We start from the raw sequence: 16873 nt of genomic DNA, 5'->3' as shown, positions 1-16873 counted from the left end.
CCAGGGCCACATGGGGCGCTTTGCCACGGGGCGACCAACGTGACGGGGTAGGGGTGGTTTGTTGTGATTCTCTGCTGAGACTCAGCCATGGTGGTTCTGGACAGTGGTTCTGGGAGGCTGACCCTGGGCTGATGGCCCGAGGAAGGACTGGCAGGTCCACCCACCCATGTGGGACTGGCAAGGCCTCCCCTCGCAGAGGGCATGGGGCCAGTCACCCTTATCCACAATCAGAAAAGTGAAAGATTTTATTTTGGGGAGAAGCTGACAAAAACACTCATCTGTGATATGGGGGTGGGGCCAGGGATGCACTGGCCAGTATCCCCCAAGGCGGTGTAGGTCACCTGGGTCAGGAAGAGCTCGGCCTCATTTGGACACAGTCCTTGGAGAAAGAAAAGAGAAGTCAGGAGTGGTTGCAGGTGAGGAGCAGGGGGAGGGGGAGGCAGGGCTGGGGGACAACTGGTGGGAAGGGGCAGGCACGCAGCATCCAGGACTCCTTTGGCCGCCCGTCCAGAGAACCCTCCTCCATGCCAGCACCCTGGCTCCCCCAGGCGGACCCCCGGGCAGCTTGCCCACCCCACTCCCTGACTTGCTCCAGGAGCCTCTGGTGGATGTTTGGGGGAGCCATGCCCCAAAACTATTCAGAGGGAAATTTTTTTTTTTTTTAGTCTTTGTGGAATGTGATACAAGTATCAGAAGCACAGAAAGGGTAGAGGGCGCAACTGGACAACCTAGGGGGTGGAAAGGGAGAAAACGCGAAACGGAGAAGGAGGGACCAGTAAACCGTCCAAGGGGCAGAAACCACACCAGGCTGCAGGACCCGCCAGGCAGGCGTGAGCAGGCCGGGCTCTGAACCCCAAATCAGGACGCTTTGACACCCCCGCCCCCTCCATCAAGTGCATAGGCAGTGAGCGCGGGAACCAAAGAGGCAGAAAGATGCCAAACAGGACAGAGCGGTCCTGGAGGATTCCAGGGCCATTGCTCCAAGTGCCTCATGGATTAGCCAGAAGTAAATACAAACAATCACGTTCTTTAAATATCCAACTCATAACTAATTACTGGTGGGAACAATCAACAGACAATAAAAAACCATGCACGCAATAAAATTTGGTTCCCATGAGAAAATTGGTCCTGGTAGAAATAATGGTCCCCAAAGAAAATGGACAGTGGCGTTAGCTGTAATTGGAACTGATTCTGATAAAATCATTTCAGCAAAATAAAAAGGAAAGTGATTGTTTTTAAAACCACTTTGTGTTGTATTGAAAATTGGTCAAGGAATTAAATTGGTTTAGTGGGAAATTCAATCTAGAAAGCTGTGTTCTCCATGAAACGTAGCATGAGGAGGATTGTATTACAGGTATTTATATGACAGTTAAAACAGCTACTGGATCAAAATGAGCTCCTTACGGAGACCCTCCCCTAAGTCCAGGGCCCCTGCACCTTCCCCAGACTAGGCTCAGGGCAGGGTCTCCACCTGCTCAGGGGAGGGGGCGACGCTGGCACTGCAGGCTCACAGCTTGGTGGGCTCCTTGGTGGACTGCATGCCGGCTTGGGACTCAAGGCGCAGAGGCCTTGGGTGCCCGGCAGGCCCTGGGGCCGGCTGGGGATCCTGCAGGGATGGCATCAGCTGTGGCAGCAGTGGCAGGGGAGGCAGAGACAGAGGCTGAGCTGGCATGTCGGCTGGGGGCCTGAGGTGGCTGAGCCCATGCTGGTTTGGGGGGCAGGCTGCTGGGGGGCAGGTGAGACCCATGATGTGTCCCAGGAATATTCTGGAGAGAGGCTGGCCCGATGGGGTCATCTTCTCCACTAAGGAGAAGAGACGCCCCAAGACTGGAAGTGCTCCACCTCTGCTCACCCAGTCCAGGCACCTGACACTTCCTGGGTTTGGGGGGCGGCCCAAGATAAATGAAACCAGAGGTGGACACAGAAGTGGAGCAGGGCAGCCGAGAGGACACAGGACTTGGAGTCCAGGATATGGACTTTGGCCCAGCTCTTGCATTCCCCAGTTCACGGTCGTGCGCCTCAGCTCCCCCACTTTAAAATGGGCTAGCTGTGCTCACCTCAGCATCCTGGTTAACGGGATAAGGAATGGGGGGGGGTGAGAAGGGAGGAAGTGCTTTGTATGCTGTAAAGTGCTCTCAGATGCCTGGTACGTGGTGATGTGACCAGAGGAGTCATGAGCTCAGTTGCCCCCAACTTGGCTCACGGGCCCTCAGCAGAGAGGCCCGAGGGAATGAACAGGCTCCCTCATCCCAGCTCTGCAGCCGGCTGGACCCCAGGGCACAGACACCTGGCTTGGACCCCAGGGATGGCTTCTGGGCCAGGAAACCTGGCTGAAGGGTAAAGGTGGAGCCCAGGATGGCTGGAGGCCCTGGCCAGGGTGCTGGGTGCCAGGTGGGGGCCACTCGAGGGATTTTCTCTGGCCCAGGTCTGGGCAGGGCAGGTGAGATATGGATGAGGTGGGGTAGGAGAGCCCCAGGCTGGGACTGGGGGGCCCAGAGACCCTGCAAGAATCCCAGCTGGGCCAGGGAGTTGGGGGGCAGGTACTCACAGGGGTAGATGGCACCGAATAAGGCATTCGGGCGTGCACCCTCATATGGGCTTCGAGCTGGGGGATGCGGAACCTTAACAGCTTGGTGGAAAAGAAAGGGGAAGAGACAGGAGCTGGTGGGGGGTGCTTCCAGGGCTCTGCGCCACCCTGGAGGCCCTTTCGCTCTGGTGGGACCTGTCCTGCTGCCCCCTGCCCCACTACCCGCTGCCGCCTCTTCACATACCCAATCCCCACCCAGTCATGCAAGGAAGACCCTTCCTCCCTCCCCACCTTCGTAAGTCTAGCGCTTCTAAAAGCTGAGATGTCAGAAAAAGGCTTTTTGAAAGTAACTCAAGGCCAAGGAGGAGAAAGACATTATTTTAGCATGAAAAGATACAGGTGACGTGCTGGCCAGCCTGACAGTTCTTCAGCTGTTCCCACCAGGACCAGGCCACCACAGTGCCCCACCCCACCTTCCTGGCCTTCATCTTCTGTGCATGCATTTTTCTGAGGTAAACTTCACATAAAATTAACCATTCAAAGTGAACAATTCAGTGGCATTAAGTGTATTCACAAGGCTTTGCAACTGCCGTCTCCATCTGGTTCCAGAATACTTCATCATGCCCAAAAGAAACCTGTACCCATGAGGCAGTCACACACACCCCCATTCACCCCTCCCCCGAGCACCCAGCAACCGCTAATCTGTTTTCTGTCTCCGTAATTTGCCTGTTCTGGACACATCATGGCAGGGGTGGGGGGTCACACAATATGTGGCCTTTGGAGTCTGGCTCCATCCTTCACTTTTGAACCCAAGGCGTCCCTTTCTCCCCATCCAGCCAAGAGTCACCATGACCGGCCATCCGGACCAGAGACCCCTGTACGAGGTGGGAACGTGCAGGGAAAAGAGGCCATGAGAGCGAATATGCAGGAAGGACGGGGGTGGTGGTGGTGTTGGGGGGTCGCAGACGGCTAAGCAGGGCACCAAGTCTGGAGGGGATGGGCCAGGCCTCCCACCTGGGACGAATTACAGGGGCACGAAGCTCCTTCCCATGCAGGACCCTGACGGTTCCTTCTGCTTGGACGACTGTGTCCTTCCCTGGCTGTCTCCTGACCTTCATTTTCAGAGAGTCCTTCAGACACATGCTCCACAGGGACAACCTCCCGACCCCAGTCATTCTCTCCCTTATTTCCATGTTTCATCTTTTTTTTTTTTTGGCCACACTGCACGGCTTGTGGGATCTTAGTTCCCCGACCAGGGATTGAACCCGTGCCAGAGGTAGGACCTGCCAACCAGCCAACCAGTGAGACTGTCATACTGCTTCCCTCCAAGGTGAAGCACATGAGCCTGGGATACAGATACAGTACCAAGACCCATTGAGGCCTGGGAACCCAGCTCTGAGCCTGCACTCTCCTTGAAGGCCCACAGACACCTTGGATGCAGAGGCCCAAACCGGAACTTGCCACCTGACCCCAATATCTGCTTCTCCCACGATCTCCTCCACGGCTTTCCCACCTCTGCAAGAGCCAAAAGCCAAGCAGCTGGGAGGTTCCCGACGGGAGGGGACGTTTGAGCCCTGGCAGATGAGAAAGGTTCCCCAGGGATTCCAGGCAGAGCACATGGCACATGCAGGGGCTCAGACGGGGGTAACAGCCTGGATCGTTGAGAGAGCAAGCAAGCAGTTTTGTTTTGTTTTGTTTTTTGTTTTTGTGGTACACGGGCCTCTCACTGTTGTGGCCTCTCCTGTTGCAGAGCACAGGCTCCGGATGCACAGGCTCAGCGGCCATGGCTCACGGGCCTAGCCGCTCCACGGCATGTGGGATCTTCCCAGACTGGGGCATGAACCCGTGTCCCCTGCATCGGCAGGCGGACTCTCAACCACTGCGCCACCAGGGAAGCCCAAGCAAGCAGTTCTGGGAGGCTGGAGGCAGGGAGCAGACGAGGCTGGGGCGGGGAGTGGCCAAGGGGCCCTGCAGACCAGCCAAGGAGATCGGACTCTGGGGACAATGCACCCCAAGACATCCCTGTCCTAATCCCCAGAACCTGTGACTATGTCACCTTACATGGCAGAGGGGGCTTTGTAAATGTTATCAAGTTAAGGATCTTGAGATGGGGAAATGATCTTGGATTAACTGGATGGGTCCAATGTAATTGCAAGATTCTTATGAGGGGAGGCCAGAGGGTCAGAGTCAGAGAAGGAGATGTGAGGACAGACACTGAGGTCAGAGAGATGCACTTTGAAGATGGCAGAAGGGGCCACGAGCCAAAGAATGTGGGAGGCCTCTGGAAGGACACGGAGTCTCCCCTTGAGCCTCAGAAGGAACCAGCCCTGCAGACACCTCGATCTTAGCCCTGTAAGATTCACTTCTGATTTAATCTCCAGAACTAAGATAAAACAAACTTGGATAGTTTTAAGCCCCTGTTTGTGGTAATGTTACAGCAGCCATAGGACACTCACCCTGCCGGGTTCTGAGCGGGGGAGGGGCCTGGTCAGGAGCAGGTTTGAGACCATTCACTCAATGCTGGTGAGGATGGTGAGGCTGGTGAGGCATCTCCCCTCCATCTGCTCCCCTGCTGCCTCTGCCTACCTGAGCCCTGCCTGTACTTAGCCCCCCTTCCACTGAGACCTCTCTGGAAGTTCAGCCTCATGCTGGGGGCACTGCTTACTAGGGCTCAAGGGTTCCTCTGCCCGGCCTGAGATCCTGACCACTGTGCAGGCATCAGGAGGGCACAGGCTGGCTGGACGGCCCTTGATGGCCCTGTGGGCAAAGGATGGATGGATGTATCTGGGATCAGGCTGGACCTGGGAGGGGGGCTCACATCAGCTAGTTTAGGTTTAGATATTGAGTGTGTTTTGGATTAGAATTTTCTTTTGAGTAAAAAAATGTGCAATAAGACAAACTGGTCAAAAGATCCAGCCACAGGTGGGTTTCGAATTGATTCCAATTTCTAGTTAGACTTTGTGGCCCCCAAGCAGGATAAAGCAATTGAGGCATCCTGATCCACTCCTGCTTTGCTGCATGGGTCTGGAGAACAAACAAGCCCTGGGGAGAAGAGCCCCTCGCTCTTGATGACAGCCCTGGGGAGCTGGGTGGGGACGCCATCCGATGGATGACTGGAGATGAAGGGCGGGTCTGTAGATGACCCTGACCCCTCCACCAAGGGTGGGCTTCTGGCAAGAGACCCTCACCTGCTCATTTGTGTAATGCCTCACCAGCTGGTGCAGGGTGAGAGGAGGCAGTGCAGGACCTGGCAAGAAGTTGAGCTCATTAAATATTGGCCACCATTGCTGTTATCCTGCCTGGTGATCCCAGGGGCCCAGCCTGAGTTTCTTCCCGACAGCATCTGCGTCCGGGGGCATTGTCCAGGTAGAGCCATTAACACTGTAAGGGCCACATCTGTGCCCCAGGGGGAATGCAGGGTTCAAGATGGTGACCTGCTCCCTGGACCAGGGCAGGGGCCTGTAGCGGGTTGAATGGCAGCTGCCCAAAAGATGTGTCCCCCTGGAACCTGTGAATGTGACCTTGTTTAAAGAAAAGGTCTCTGCAGATGTAATTAAGTGAAGGATCTTCAGATGAGGGCATCTGAGTTAAGAGACAGAAGAGAAGAAGACACAGGGAGAAGCCACACGAAGAAGGAGGCAGAGACGGGGGTGATGCAGCCACAAACCCAGAAATGCCTGGAGCTCCCAGAAGCTGGAAGAGGCAGAAAGGATCCTCCACTAGGGCCTTCAGAGGGAGCACAGCCCTGCCAACACCTTGATTTTGGATTTCTGGCCTCCTGTACTGTGAGAGTTAATTTCTATTGTCTTAAGCCGCCCAATCTGTGGTCATTTGTTGCAGCCCCGGGACACTAAAGCAGGGTGCTGTCCTCTCTGTCCAGCACACCCAGGAAAAGAGTACCCTTTCCTTTGCTTAGGGGTCTGGTGGTTGTTCTCAAGTCAATGGAGGCAAAGTGGGGTGAGGAGGGACACCATGGGCGGAATTTAACCTGTTGACCACTTTGTGGCTCCTGGACCAGCCCCAGTAGGGCAGTGTGTGGAACCCCTCTTCCCAGAGCAGGGTAACCTCAAAGGGGCAGGCAGAGAAGGTATTGCTGGCCCAGTGCAGGAGCTGAGTCCCAGGGTCCCTGGTCGGAGCCAGCTGGAGCCAGGGCCTCGACACTGCAGTAACCAGAGCAATTCATTCCATGTCTCCCTCTGGCCCAACCCTCCCCAACCCGTGACAATTAGGACACAGGCCTCCAGTCTGTCCTGGCGTCCTCCTCATCATGCTCAACCCCAGCCCAATCTTCCCACTCCAGGGAGACTCACCTTCCCGAGTTCCTAAGTGTGCCTGCCTTCCACCCACCACAGGGCCTTTGCACTGCTATTCCCTTCCCCCAGATCACTCTCCTCCCACCTGATCCCTTTATCCAGCTAAGCCTTATTCCCTTTTCAGAGGCCTCAGGACAGCAGTCTAGGACCTCCTCCTTGAACCAGTGTCCCTTGTCACAACTCTCCCATCACCACCCAGCATTCTTCTTTGGGGAGGCCATCCAGTACCCCTCCCCAGCATCCCTTGCCACAAGCTGTCCCAGTACAGTACCTGGCATACAGCAGGATCCCATGTTTGCGAGTGGCTGTGTGAGGAACCCTCAGTCTCGGATGTTGCCGGCTCTGGGCCCCACCTGCATCACACTGGGCCTCACAATGCCCAGCAAAGGCAGGGCACGGGTCAGGGGTGCCCAGGAAGGCCTGATGCTCCTCACCTGCCAGCTCCTTCTCTGTGTCGGTCAGGGGCCGCGCCCTGTCCTTGCTGTTCATTCGGCCCTTGTACAGGATCCCGTCCACTCCCAGGATGTCCACCTCGGCCTGTTGGGCAGCCCGGGGCCCCGGGTAAGGGAGTGTTCACAGAGGCAGCAGGGCCTGGCTTACCCCAGGATTGCCCACTGCCAGGGGCTGCAGCCTGACTCATGGAATCATAGTCCAACAACTCAGGGTCCCTGTAGGGGTAGATTGTTGACAAGTTACATGATTTGAAATCAAGGTTGGCATCATTTCCGGGGCCATCACCCCAGTCCTGCTGGGAGCCCAGCGAGTCCCCTCCAGGGCTGCAAGGTTCTGGAGCTTCTGCAGCTGCTGCTGTTCCCCGGGGCAGGGCAGGGGAGTCAGCAGCCACTTGGAGACCCCTCTGCCCCAGAGGAGCCTCAGGTTGGGTCCGAGGGCCTGGCCAGTAGTGAGGGAAGACTGGAATTTCTTCCAGCTTCAGCTTGGGTAATGCAGCCGGGCAGGCCTGGGGCCTGGTGTGTGGATACAGACAGGCACCGTCGGGGCAGAGGGCAATTGAGACCCATGTTCTCCCAGACCTGGAGCCCTGGTCTGGCTTGCCAAATGCAGGCTCTTAACCTCTTTCTTTTTTTTTTTTTTTGGCCATGCTGAGCGGCATGTGGGATCTTAGTTCCCTGACCAGGGATCAAACCGGCGCCCCCTGCAGTGGAAGCGCAGAGTCTTAACCACTGGACCGCCAGGGAAGTCCCTCTTAACCTCTCATCTCAAGAGGGAGTCAGGCGAGTGAGGGTGGGGGCACCGGGCACAGGCCCCCATGTCCCTCCCCTTCACGTGGCTGTGGCTGCTATTCAGCCATCACTCCCCACCTGGCCAGACATAACCTCGGGCCTGGGGGCCTGGGAGCCAGAAGCACCCATGAAGCTGTGGGGTGTCAGGGGATGAGGGGCAGGGCTGGGGCCCAGGGAGCTAGCCGTGGGCAGAGGAAACCTGCAGGTTTAGGTGCCAGAGCCCGCCACTCACTAACTGTGAGACCTCAGGTGGGTTGCTCAAGCTCTTTGAGCCTCAGTTTCAACTGTGAAATGGGATGATAGCAGAATGACCTCAGAGATAATGTGTAAGGATTCAACGAGGTCAGGTCTGTCACAGAGGTTGGCACAGTGCCTGCCCGGCCGCAGCAAGCCCCACAGAGGACCCGGGGTCATGAGTCACTTCTTCCAGCGGGAAGCAGGCCCATCAACCCTAGCTCACAGGGGGGTGTGAGCTTTAAATGGGGGGTGTGAGCTCCCTCCCTTAACAGTTCTTGGCCCATGACAGATGCCCAATAACCTGTCCGTTCCTCTCCCCATGAGCACCTCACGTGCCCGTCTGCAGCTCCACCACCCAGGACGGCTACCCTGCAGACGGCTACAGTGCCCCAGGCAGCCTTTGCATCTTGGAACTGGAGTTTGCGTCTCTGTTGGCGCCTGGACCCCCACCTGCTCACCTCACCTGTTGCCGCTGCAGGTACTCGTAGCTGTTGGCGCTGGCCGGCCGCAGCCGCGACAGCAGGCGGGCACTGCGGATGGTGATGAGTTGCCTGTGGAGGACAAGAGCTAAGTGGGAGGCGCACGTGGCCAGCAGAGGGCCCAGCTTCCACCTCTTCCAGGAAGCTCGCCCTCAAACACAGCCTTCCCTCTAGAAAGATCCACAGCATGGGGCCACCACTCTCTTCATAAATCATAAAGAACAGCTGTTCTGATAATAAAAGGAAAACCCCCGAACAGGTGAGTCCTAGAAGTGGGATGCAGGTTGGAGGTTGGCAGGGGTGGGTGGAGGGGGATGGGGAATGATTGCTTATGGGCACGGGGTTTCCTTCCGGTGGGTGGAAAGGTTCTGGCAGTAGATTGTCCGAGGTGGTGGCAGCACAATATTGTCAATGTACTAAATGCCCCTGAACTGTTAACTTTAAAATGGTTAATTTATATTATGTGTATCTGACCTCAGTACAAGAAATAAAAATAGTAAAAACATCAGCCTTCTGAGGAGCTGGAACTGTTCTACTTCTTGATCTGAGTGGTGGTTACCAAGGTGTGTACACGTGTTAAAACCCATCAAGTTGTAAAACAAACGTTTACATACTTTACTGTATGCATATTAAGCCTCAATAAAAATTTAAAGTCATGCATATTGTCAGCATTTTAGAAAGTATAGAAAAACACAAAGAAATCACTGTAACCACTGTAATCAAATATTTTGATGTGTCCTTCCAGTATTTTTCCATGTTTGTTTTTTTTTTAACAAAAATAGGATCATAACACACATCCTACTTGTTTTTCTCATTTAAGTTACTGCAAACGTTTTTCCAGGTCATTAAACATTCTTTTGTGACTGTGCCATCCAATATGGCAGCCACTGGCCACATGTGGCTATTTAAATTAACTAAATTTATTTTAAATTTTAATTAATTAATTTATTTATTTTTGGCCACGCCGTGTGGCATGTGGGATCTTAGTTCCCCAACCAGGAATAGAACCCGTGGCCCCTGCAGTGGAAGCACAGAGTACTAACCAATGGACCACCAGGGAATTCCCCATATTAACTAAATTTAAATAAAATTAAAAATTCAGTTTCTCTATCTCATTAGCCATCTTTCAAGTGCTCCACAGTCAAATGTGGCCAGTGGCTACTTCACTGGACAGCACAGCTATGGAACATACCCCCCCACATCTCAGAAGGTTCTACGTAAGGCCTTCCTCTACGGCTTGCCTTACTGGCTGATGTGAACGTACCGTGACTCACTCACCACTTCAGGTTGTTTCCTTTCCTCTTTTTTTGAAAAAAAAAAATATGAGGCAGGCAGGGATAAATTAGGAGTTTGGGATTAACATATACACACCACTATATATAAAACAGATAACCAACAAGGACCTACTGTATAGCACAGGGAACTCTACTCAATAACTTGTAATAACCTATAAGGGAAAATAATCTGAAAAAGTGTGTGTGTGTGTGTATATATATATATATATATATATATATATATATATCTATATCTGAATCACCTTGCTGTACACCTGAAACTAACACAACATTGTAAATCAACTACACTTCAATAAAAATATTATAAATAATGCTGCGATTTTGAAAGAAAAATTCTGGCTGTATCTCCCAACATGGCCAGGTGTGGGGTGGTGAGCTTCACAGGTCACCAGGAACAGCCTAGCAGCGCAGAGGCCATGGGCACTACAAGATCCTAGGGTGTGTCCACACAGTGGGATATTATTCAGCCATAAAATGGAATGCATCACTGACACAGGCTACAATGCAAATGAACCTTGAAAACATCATGCTCAGTGAAAGAAGCCAGACACACAAGGCCACATACTGTATGATTCCATTTATACAAAACGTCTAGAACAGGCCGATCCGTAGAGAGAGAGAGTAGATTGGTGGTTGTCAGGGGCTGGGGGAGGGGAATGGGAGTAAGTGCTGACGGGTCAGGATTTCCTGGGGGAGATGGAAATATTTTTGAATTAGAGGTGAATGTGCACTAAATCCCACTGAACTGTTCACTTTAAAATGGTTGATTTTATAAGTGAATTTCACCTTGATAAATAAACAAAAGTATTAGACTATAAAAATATGTGCAAGGAAGTCCCACAAAGTTCAGCTTTTCCCCAGAGTTTCCTTTCATCCTTTTCCTTTTGGAGTTGACCCTGCCCCTGGACACAGCGGGCACCAGACAGGGCTGGTGAAGGGAGGGATGCTAGCACCTTGCCCAGGTCGGAGGCTAATGAAATGATGTGTATAGAACGGTGTACACGGATGTACACGTCACAGATGATCCCCGGCGGTACTCACGGGCTGGTCATCATGTTGACGGGCCGGTGGCCGGAGACAGATTTCACCCGCTCAAACAGTTTCCTGGAAGACACCCAGCTCCGTCAGCTGCTGCGCCAAACCAGGCCCTACGAGGCCACGCCTGTCCCAGGCAGTGCTTGCGGCGGAAGCTGCAGGTCCATCTGTGCCTCAGGGCCAGGGCTTCCCCCACATCCTACTCCCACTGGCCCAGCCCCTGCGCTCAGCTCAGCTCTACTGGACCCTGCTGACCCCCATGTGCGGCCACTTGGGGCAGCAGCAGGCGTAAAAGTGTGTTTAGTTTCTCTCCTTGCCCCAAACACAAAGGAGGTCTTTAAAACCAGGGAAAGCTACTCTTCACAGTGGACATTTGGGAGCATGAGGGGTGATCTGAGGACAGGAGCACCCCCAGGAACATCAAGTCCCTCTGCCTGGGGCTCTGTCTGGAGCGGGTGGGGGCCTGGCTCTAGTCCCAGATCTGCCCAGGCTCCCTCTGGGGAGCCCCTTCCCTCTCTGAGCCTAGGTTTCTTCACATGAGCACCTGGAGCCCCCTCTGCACTCAAGGGCAGGCCTGCCCACCTCTGAGCCCCTGGGTGCTCGCAGCCCCATCGCCCAACCCAGCAGCTGGGAAGCCCCGCCCCCTCTCTCTGGGTCCACAGGTCTGAAATCCTTCCTCCCAGAGTTCAGAATCCACTGGGATACCCCTCTTGTTTCCTCTCTGGAAAGAGAGACTCCTAGCCTCTGGGAGCTGCACCCCTATCCGGGAGAGGCTCACTTCCTAAAGCCGGCAGCACTGTTGGGGTCAAACCAGAAGCCTTCAATCAGCAGCTTCCTGACTACTTTCCAGACCTCATCCATGTCTTTCTTCAGATCGTCCAAATCACTGGGAACCAGCTGTGAACAGCCAAAGGAAGAAAAGAGACTTTAGTCAATTAATTCACACTCTGCCTTGCTCCAGAAAAGGATTTGCAGCAACTTGCAAAGTTATGTAGAGTGTAACAAGATTAATCAAGAAAAGTGAAGTGGTGAAGGAAAGGGAAAATGACAACGCTTGGGTTACGGCTCAGACCCGTAATGCATGCTTTTCCCGGAGGGGAGCTGCAAAGTGAGCTTCCCGGCAGCCAAGGCAAGGAAACACCGTCAGTTACTGCCTCCAAAAGACAAACCAACCCCACTGCTATTCTGAGTGCAGGCCCGAGAAACATTCTCCTGATGGCTCCAAGACACCTGACCTTCACGTATTCAACACCTATTTAATGAGTGTGAAGTGTATATTCAATGGCTTTTAGTACATTCACAGAGCTGTGCAACTATCACCACAATAAGTTTTAAAATGTTTTCATCATCGCAAAAGAAATCTCATACCCCTTAGCAGTCACCTTTCTTTTCATCCCAAACCCCCAGGCATAAGCAACCACTAATCTACTTTCTGTCTCTATGGATTTGCCTATTCTGGACACTCCTGATAAACGGAACCACACAATCTGTGTCCTTTTGTGTCTGGGTTCTTTCATTCAGCATCATGTTTTCAAGGTTCATCCATGTTGTAGTGTGTAGCTGTACTTCATTCCTTTTTATGGCTGAATAATGTTCATTATATATATATACCACATTGTGTTTATCCGTTCATCTGTTGATGGACATTTGGGTTGTTTCCACCTTTTAGCTATTGTGGAAAATGCTGCTGTGAACATTGGTGTGCAAGTTTTTTTTGTGGGCTGTTTTCATTTCTCTTGGGTATCTACCTAGGAGTGGGAGTGCTGGGTCGTATGGCGACTCTATGCCTAACTTTTAAGAAACTGCCAGACTCTTTCCATGGCGGGAATTTTGAATTTTTAAAGTGTTCCTTCCAGTGCCCAGATTTTGGTCCCTAAACACCATTCCCCCTAAAGGCACCAAGACTCCACAGAGAAATGGCTGATTCAGGTCTGAGGAAGGGAATGTAGAAGATGAGCCTGGAACATCTTGTCATAAGAAAGCAGGACAGCTATCCAAGACAGAGGGTCACGTCAAGGGGCTCAGGGGCCAGCTTGCAAGCCTAAGATGAAACCATGTGAGCGACAAAACAGTAACTTAACTGATTGAACAAAGTGAATATTTAAAAACTCATGATTCATAGTGACACCCACAAAAAAGAAAAAAAATAGAAACCCTCATTTGCCGCCATGTATTGGAGGTGGCTACCGCACCAATATTTTACCCTGAAAACTGGTAATTAAAGGAAATAATTCACCATTATCTGTCTTTCCTGCAAGAACCCTATTTCAGGGTTATCAGCTCAAGTTGATGAGGGAAAGCTCTTCTTTACAGATTTCTAGCTGATATAGAAGCAATGCTAGGATTAGAAAAATCACCATTTTGTAACCCTTAATGAAATAATGGGTTCAGGCAACAATCCTCAACTTAGGAGGAAACTATCAATACCAGGAGAATGGCCAACGAGGCAATGGCCATTCCCAGAGTGACAGAGAGTTACCCCCAAATTACTTGCTGCTTATAAGGGGAGAATATACGTTTACACTGGTGGTATCAGCTGGGCTAGCACCACTGGGCCCTGACGAATCTTCACTCCGGAAGGGACCACCTGCCAGCATCGACTTACCTGCTAATCAAACACTACAGGAAGCGCATGGCATACCAAGAAGATTCTTTTCCCCAACATTCTAAACTTAAAAAAACCCAAAAACTTAAAAAAAATTATTTATTTTTGGCTGCGTTGGGTCTTAGTTGCAGCATGAGGGATCTTTCGTTGCAGGGCGTGGGCTCTTCGTTGTGGCATGCGGACTTCTCTGTAGTTGTGGCATATGGGCTCCGGAGCACACGGGCTCTGTAGCTGTGGCACGTGAGCTCTCTAGTTGTGGCATGCAGGCTCAGTATCTGTGGCACACAGGTTTAGTTGCCCCGCGGCATGTGGGACCTTAGTTCCCAGACCAGGGATTGAACCCGCGTCCCCTGCATTGGAAGGCGGATTCTTAACCAGTGGACCACCAGGGAAGTCCCTCAAAAACTTTTTTTTTAAATTAATTTATTTTATTTATCTATTTTTTGCTGCATTGGGTCTTCGTTGCTGCGCACGGGCTTTCTCTAGTTGTGGCAAGCAGGGGCTACTCTTCGTTGCGGTGCGCGGGCTTCTCATTGCGGTGGCTTCTCTTGTTGTGGAGCACGGGCTCTAGCCACGCAGCCTTCAGTAGCTGTGGCTCGCGGGCTCTAGAGCGCAGGCTCAGTAGTTGTGGCACACGGGCTTAGTTGCTCCGCAGCACATGGGATCTTCCTGGACCAGGGATCAAACCCGTGTCCCCTGCATTGGCAGGTGGATTCTTAACTACTGCGCCACCAGGGAAGCCCCCCCTCAAAAACTTTTAAACCGACAGAAAAGTTGCAAGAATAGTCCAAAGGACACTCCTATATCCACTGAAATTCACCAATTTTTAACATTTTGTCATGTTTTCTTTTTCTATACATATGTATGTGTGTTTTTGTTTTTTTCTGAGCCATTTGAGAGTTAATTGCAGACATCACTATATATCACCCCCACAAAAACTTAAACACAGAATTACCATACGACCCAGCAATTCCACTCCTGGGTAACTACCCAAAGTAGCTGAAAACAGGTGTTCAAACAGAAATTTGTATGTGAATGCTCATAGAAGCATTATTCAAAAGGTGGAAATAACCCAAGTGTCCATCAACAGAGAACAAACAAACAAAATGTGGTCTATCCATTTGATGGAATATTATTCAGCCTAGAAAGAAATGAAGTTCTGGGACTTCCCTGGTGGTCCAGTGGTTAAGACTCTGCCTTCCAATGCAGGGGGCACAGGTTCAATCCCTGACTGGAGAACTAAGATCCCACACGCCATGCAGTGTGCCCAAAAAAATTAAAAAAAGAAAAGAAAAGAAAAGAAGTTCTGGTTCATGTTACAACATGAATAAACCTTGAAAACATGATGCTGAGTGCAAGAAGCCAGACACAAAAGGTCACATACTGTGATTCATTTATATGAAATGTCCAAAATAGGGTAATCCAGAGACAGAGAGTAGATTAGTGGTTGCCAGGGGCTGGGGGAGGGGGGAGTGAGGAGTGACTGCTTGATGGACCTGGGGTTTCCTTTGGGGGGATGGAAATGCTCTGGAACTAGATAGAAATGGTGCCCACACAACACTGTGAATGTAACAAATGCCACAGAATTAGTCACTTTATAATAGTTAATGGTTAATTTTATGTCATGTGAATTTTACCACGATTAAAATACACAAAGAAAAGAAGAGCAATGAGGATAGGATCACTTCAACCAACAAACAACAAAAAAGCTTTCAATCAGGAAAAAAATTCAGACACATAGAGAGGAGAAAAGACTAGAATCATGAACCCTGATATACCCACCATGTAGATTTAATCATTATTAACATGTTGCTACATTTGCCTTTTTTTCTTTGTTTCTTTTCTTTTTTTTTTCCATGCCATGCAGCTTGTGGGATCTTAGTTCCCCAACCAGGGATCGAACCCGTGCCCCCTGCAGTGGAAGCACAGACTCCTAGCCACTGGACCGCCAGGGAATTGATGGAGTGTTTTTTCAAAAAGTTACAGAAATCATAACATTTCACTCAAATATTTTAGTTATTTACTTACATGCCTGCAATACCATTATCCCATCTAACATAATGAGCAGTCATTCTTGACGTTGATCTAATTCCCAGCCCATTTTCAGAGTTGGAGCAACTGAACCAGGAAACAAAGTAAGTCTCCTCGTGTGTTGCATTTGGTTGTTGTGCCCCTTGAGACTCTCTTAATCTAGAACAGTCTCTGTCCTACTTTTTTTCACCCTGCCATTGAATTATGGAAGAAAAACAGGTCAGTTGTTCTGTAGATAACTGAGTTACCCTGGCTGTAATCCTGCATTGATTTGTATGATTTCTATGACAAGTGTGTTCCATATCTGTTGTGCTTATCGTCATATCCTCGCTAACCAGCATCAGAGGTACCCAATAGGTGGATGATGAGTGAATAAATCCTCATTTTACAGATGAGAAAACTGAGGCTCGAAGAGGTTCTATAACTCAAGGCATACTGCCAATCATGGTGGGGCTGCAACTCGGACCCAGAGCTGCCTGATTCTAAACCCAAGCTCTTTTGTCCTCACCAGCCACCCCAGCTGCAGGAACCACACAACGCTGAAATGGCCGGCCTGACTGTTCCTGTCTCTCTATTGGATGGTACACATTAAGGCTATGACTTCTTATCAACATTTCCCCAGGATCTGGCTCAATACAGGTGATCATTAAATGATGAATAAACGAATGACCAGCAGGACACCCCCTCTGCCCGCCATGTCCCTTTGCTTGCATTATGGTGGTCAGCCTCCAAGATGCTCCACAACTATACCTCTTGGTATTCACACCCCCATATGGTCCCCTCTCGCACTGAACAGGGTTGACCTGTGTAACCAACAGGATACTACAGAAATGATGGAGTGTGACTTCTGTGGCTAAGTCATCAAAGATGTTGCAGCTTCTGTCTTGCTCTCTTGGACCATGTGCTCTGGGTGGCCCACTGGCTGCCATGTTGTGAAGCCAGTCAAGCAGCCCTAAGGAGGATCCGTGTGATAAGGAAGTGAGGAGTCTTGCCCACAGCCATGTGAGGGCGCCATCTTGGAAGCAGCTCTTCCAGCTCTAGTCAAGCCTTCATATGACAGCAGCCCTGGATGACATCCTGACTACAGCCTCGTGGGAAACCCTGAGCTAC

The 16873-nt window shown here is 51.3% G+C and overlaps 1 protein-coding gene across 1 annotated transcript in view; it reads right to left on the bottom strand.

Moving 5' to 3' along the window:
* Window positions 1-227: 227 nt before the first annotated feature.
* Window positions 228-16873, bottom strand: part of C15H16orf96 (chromosome 15 C16orf96 homolog) — a 38957-nt gene continuing 22311 nt past the window's right edge. Inside the window, 7 exon segments of the mRNA XM_060124795.1 lie at window positions 228-2052; window positions 2549-2629; window positions 7275-7361; window positions 7363-7508; window positions 8777-8869; window positions 11134-11196; window positions 11906-12024. Of these exon segments, the coding sequence (XP_059980778.1) occupies window positions 1508-2052; window positions 2549-2629; window positions 7275-7361; window positions 7363-7508; window positions 8777-8869; window positions 11134-11196; window positions 11906-12024 (1134 nt within the window). The 3' untranslated portion in view covers window positions 228-1507.

Source organism: Lagenorhynchus albirostris, chromosome 15 (genome assembly GCF_949774975.1).
Source record: "Lagenorhynchus albirostris chromosome 15, mLagAlb1.1, whole genome shotgun sequence".
NCBI lineage: Eukaryota > Metazoa > Chordata > Mammalia > Artiodactyla > Delphinidae > Lagenorhynchus > Lagenorhynchus albirostris.
The sequence above is the reverse complement of the archived record's forward strand: the minus strand, read 5'-3'. Positions and strand labels throughout refer to the sequence as shown.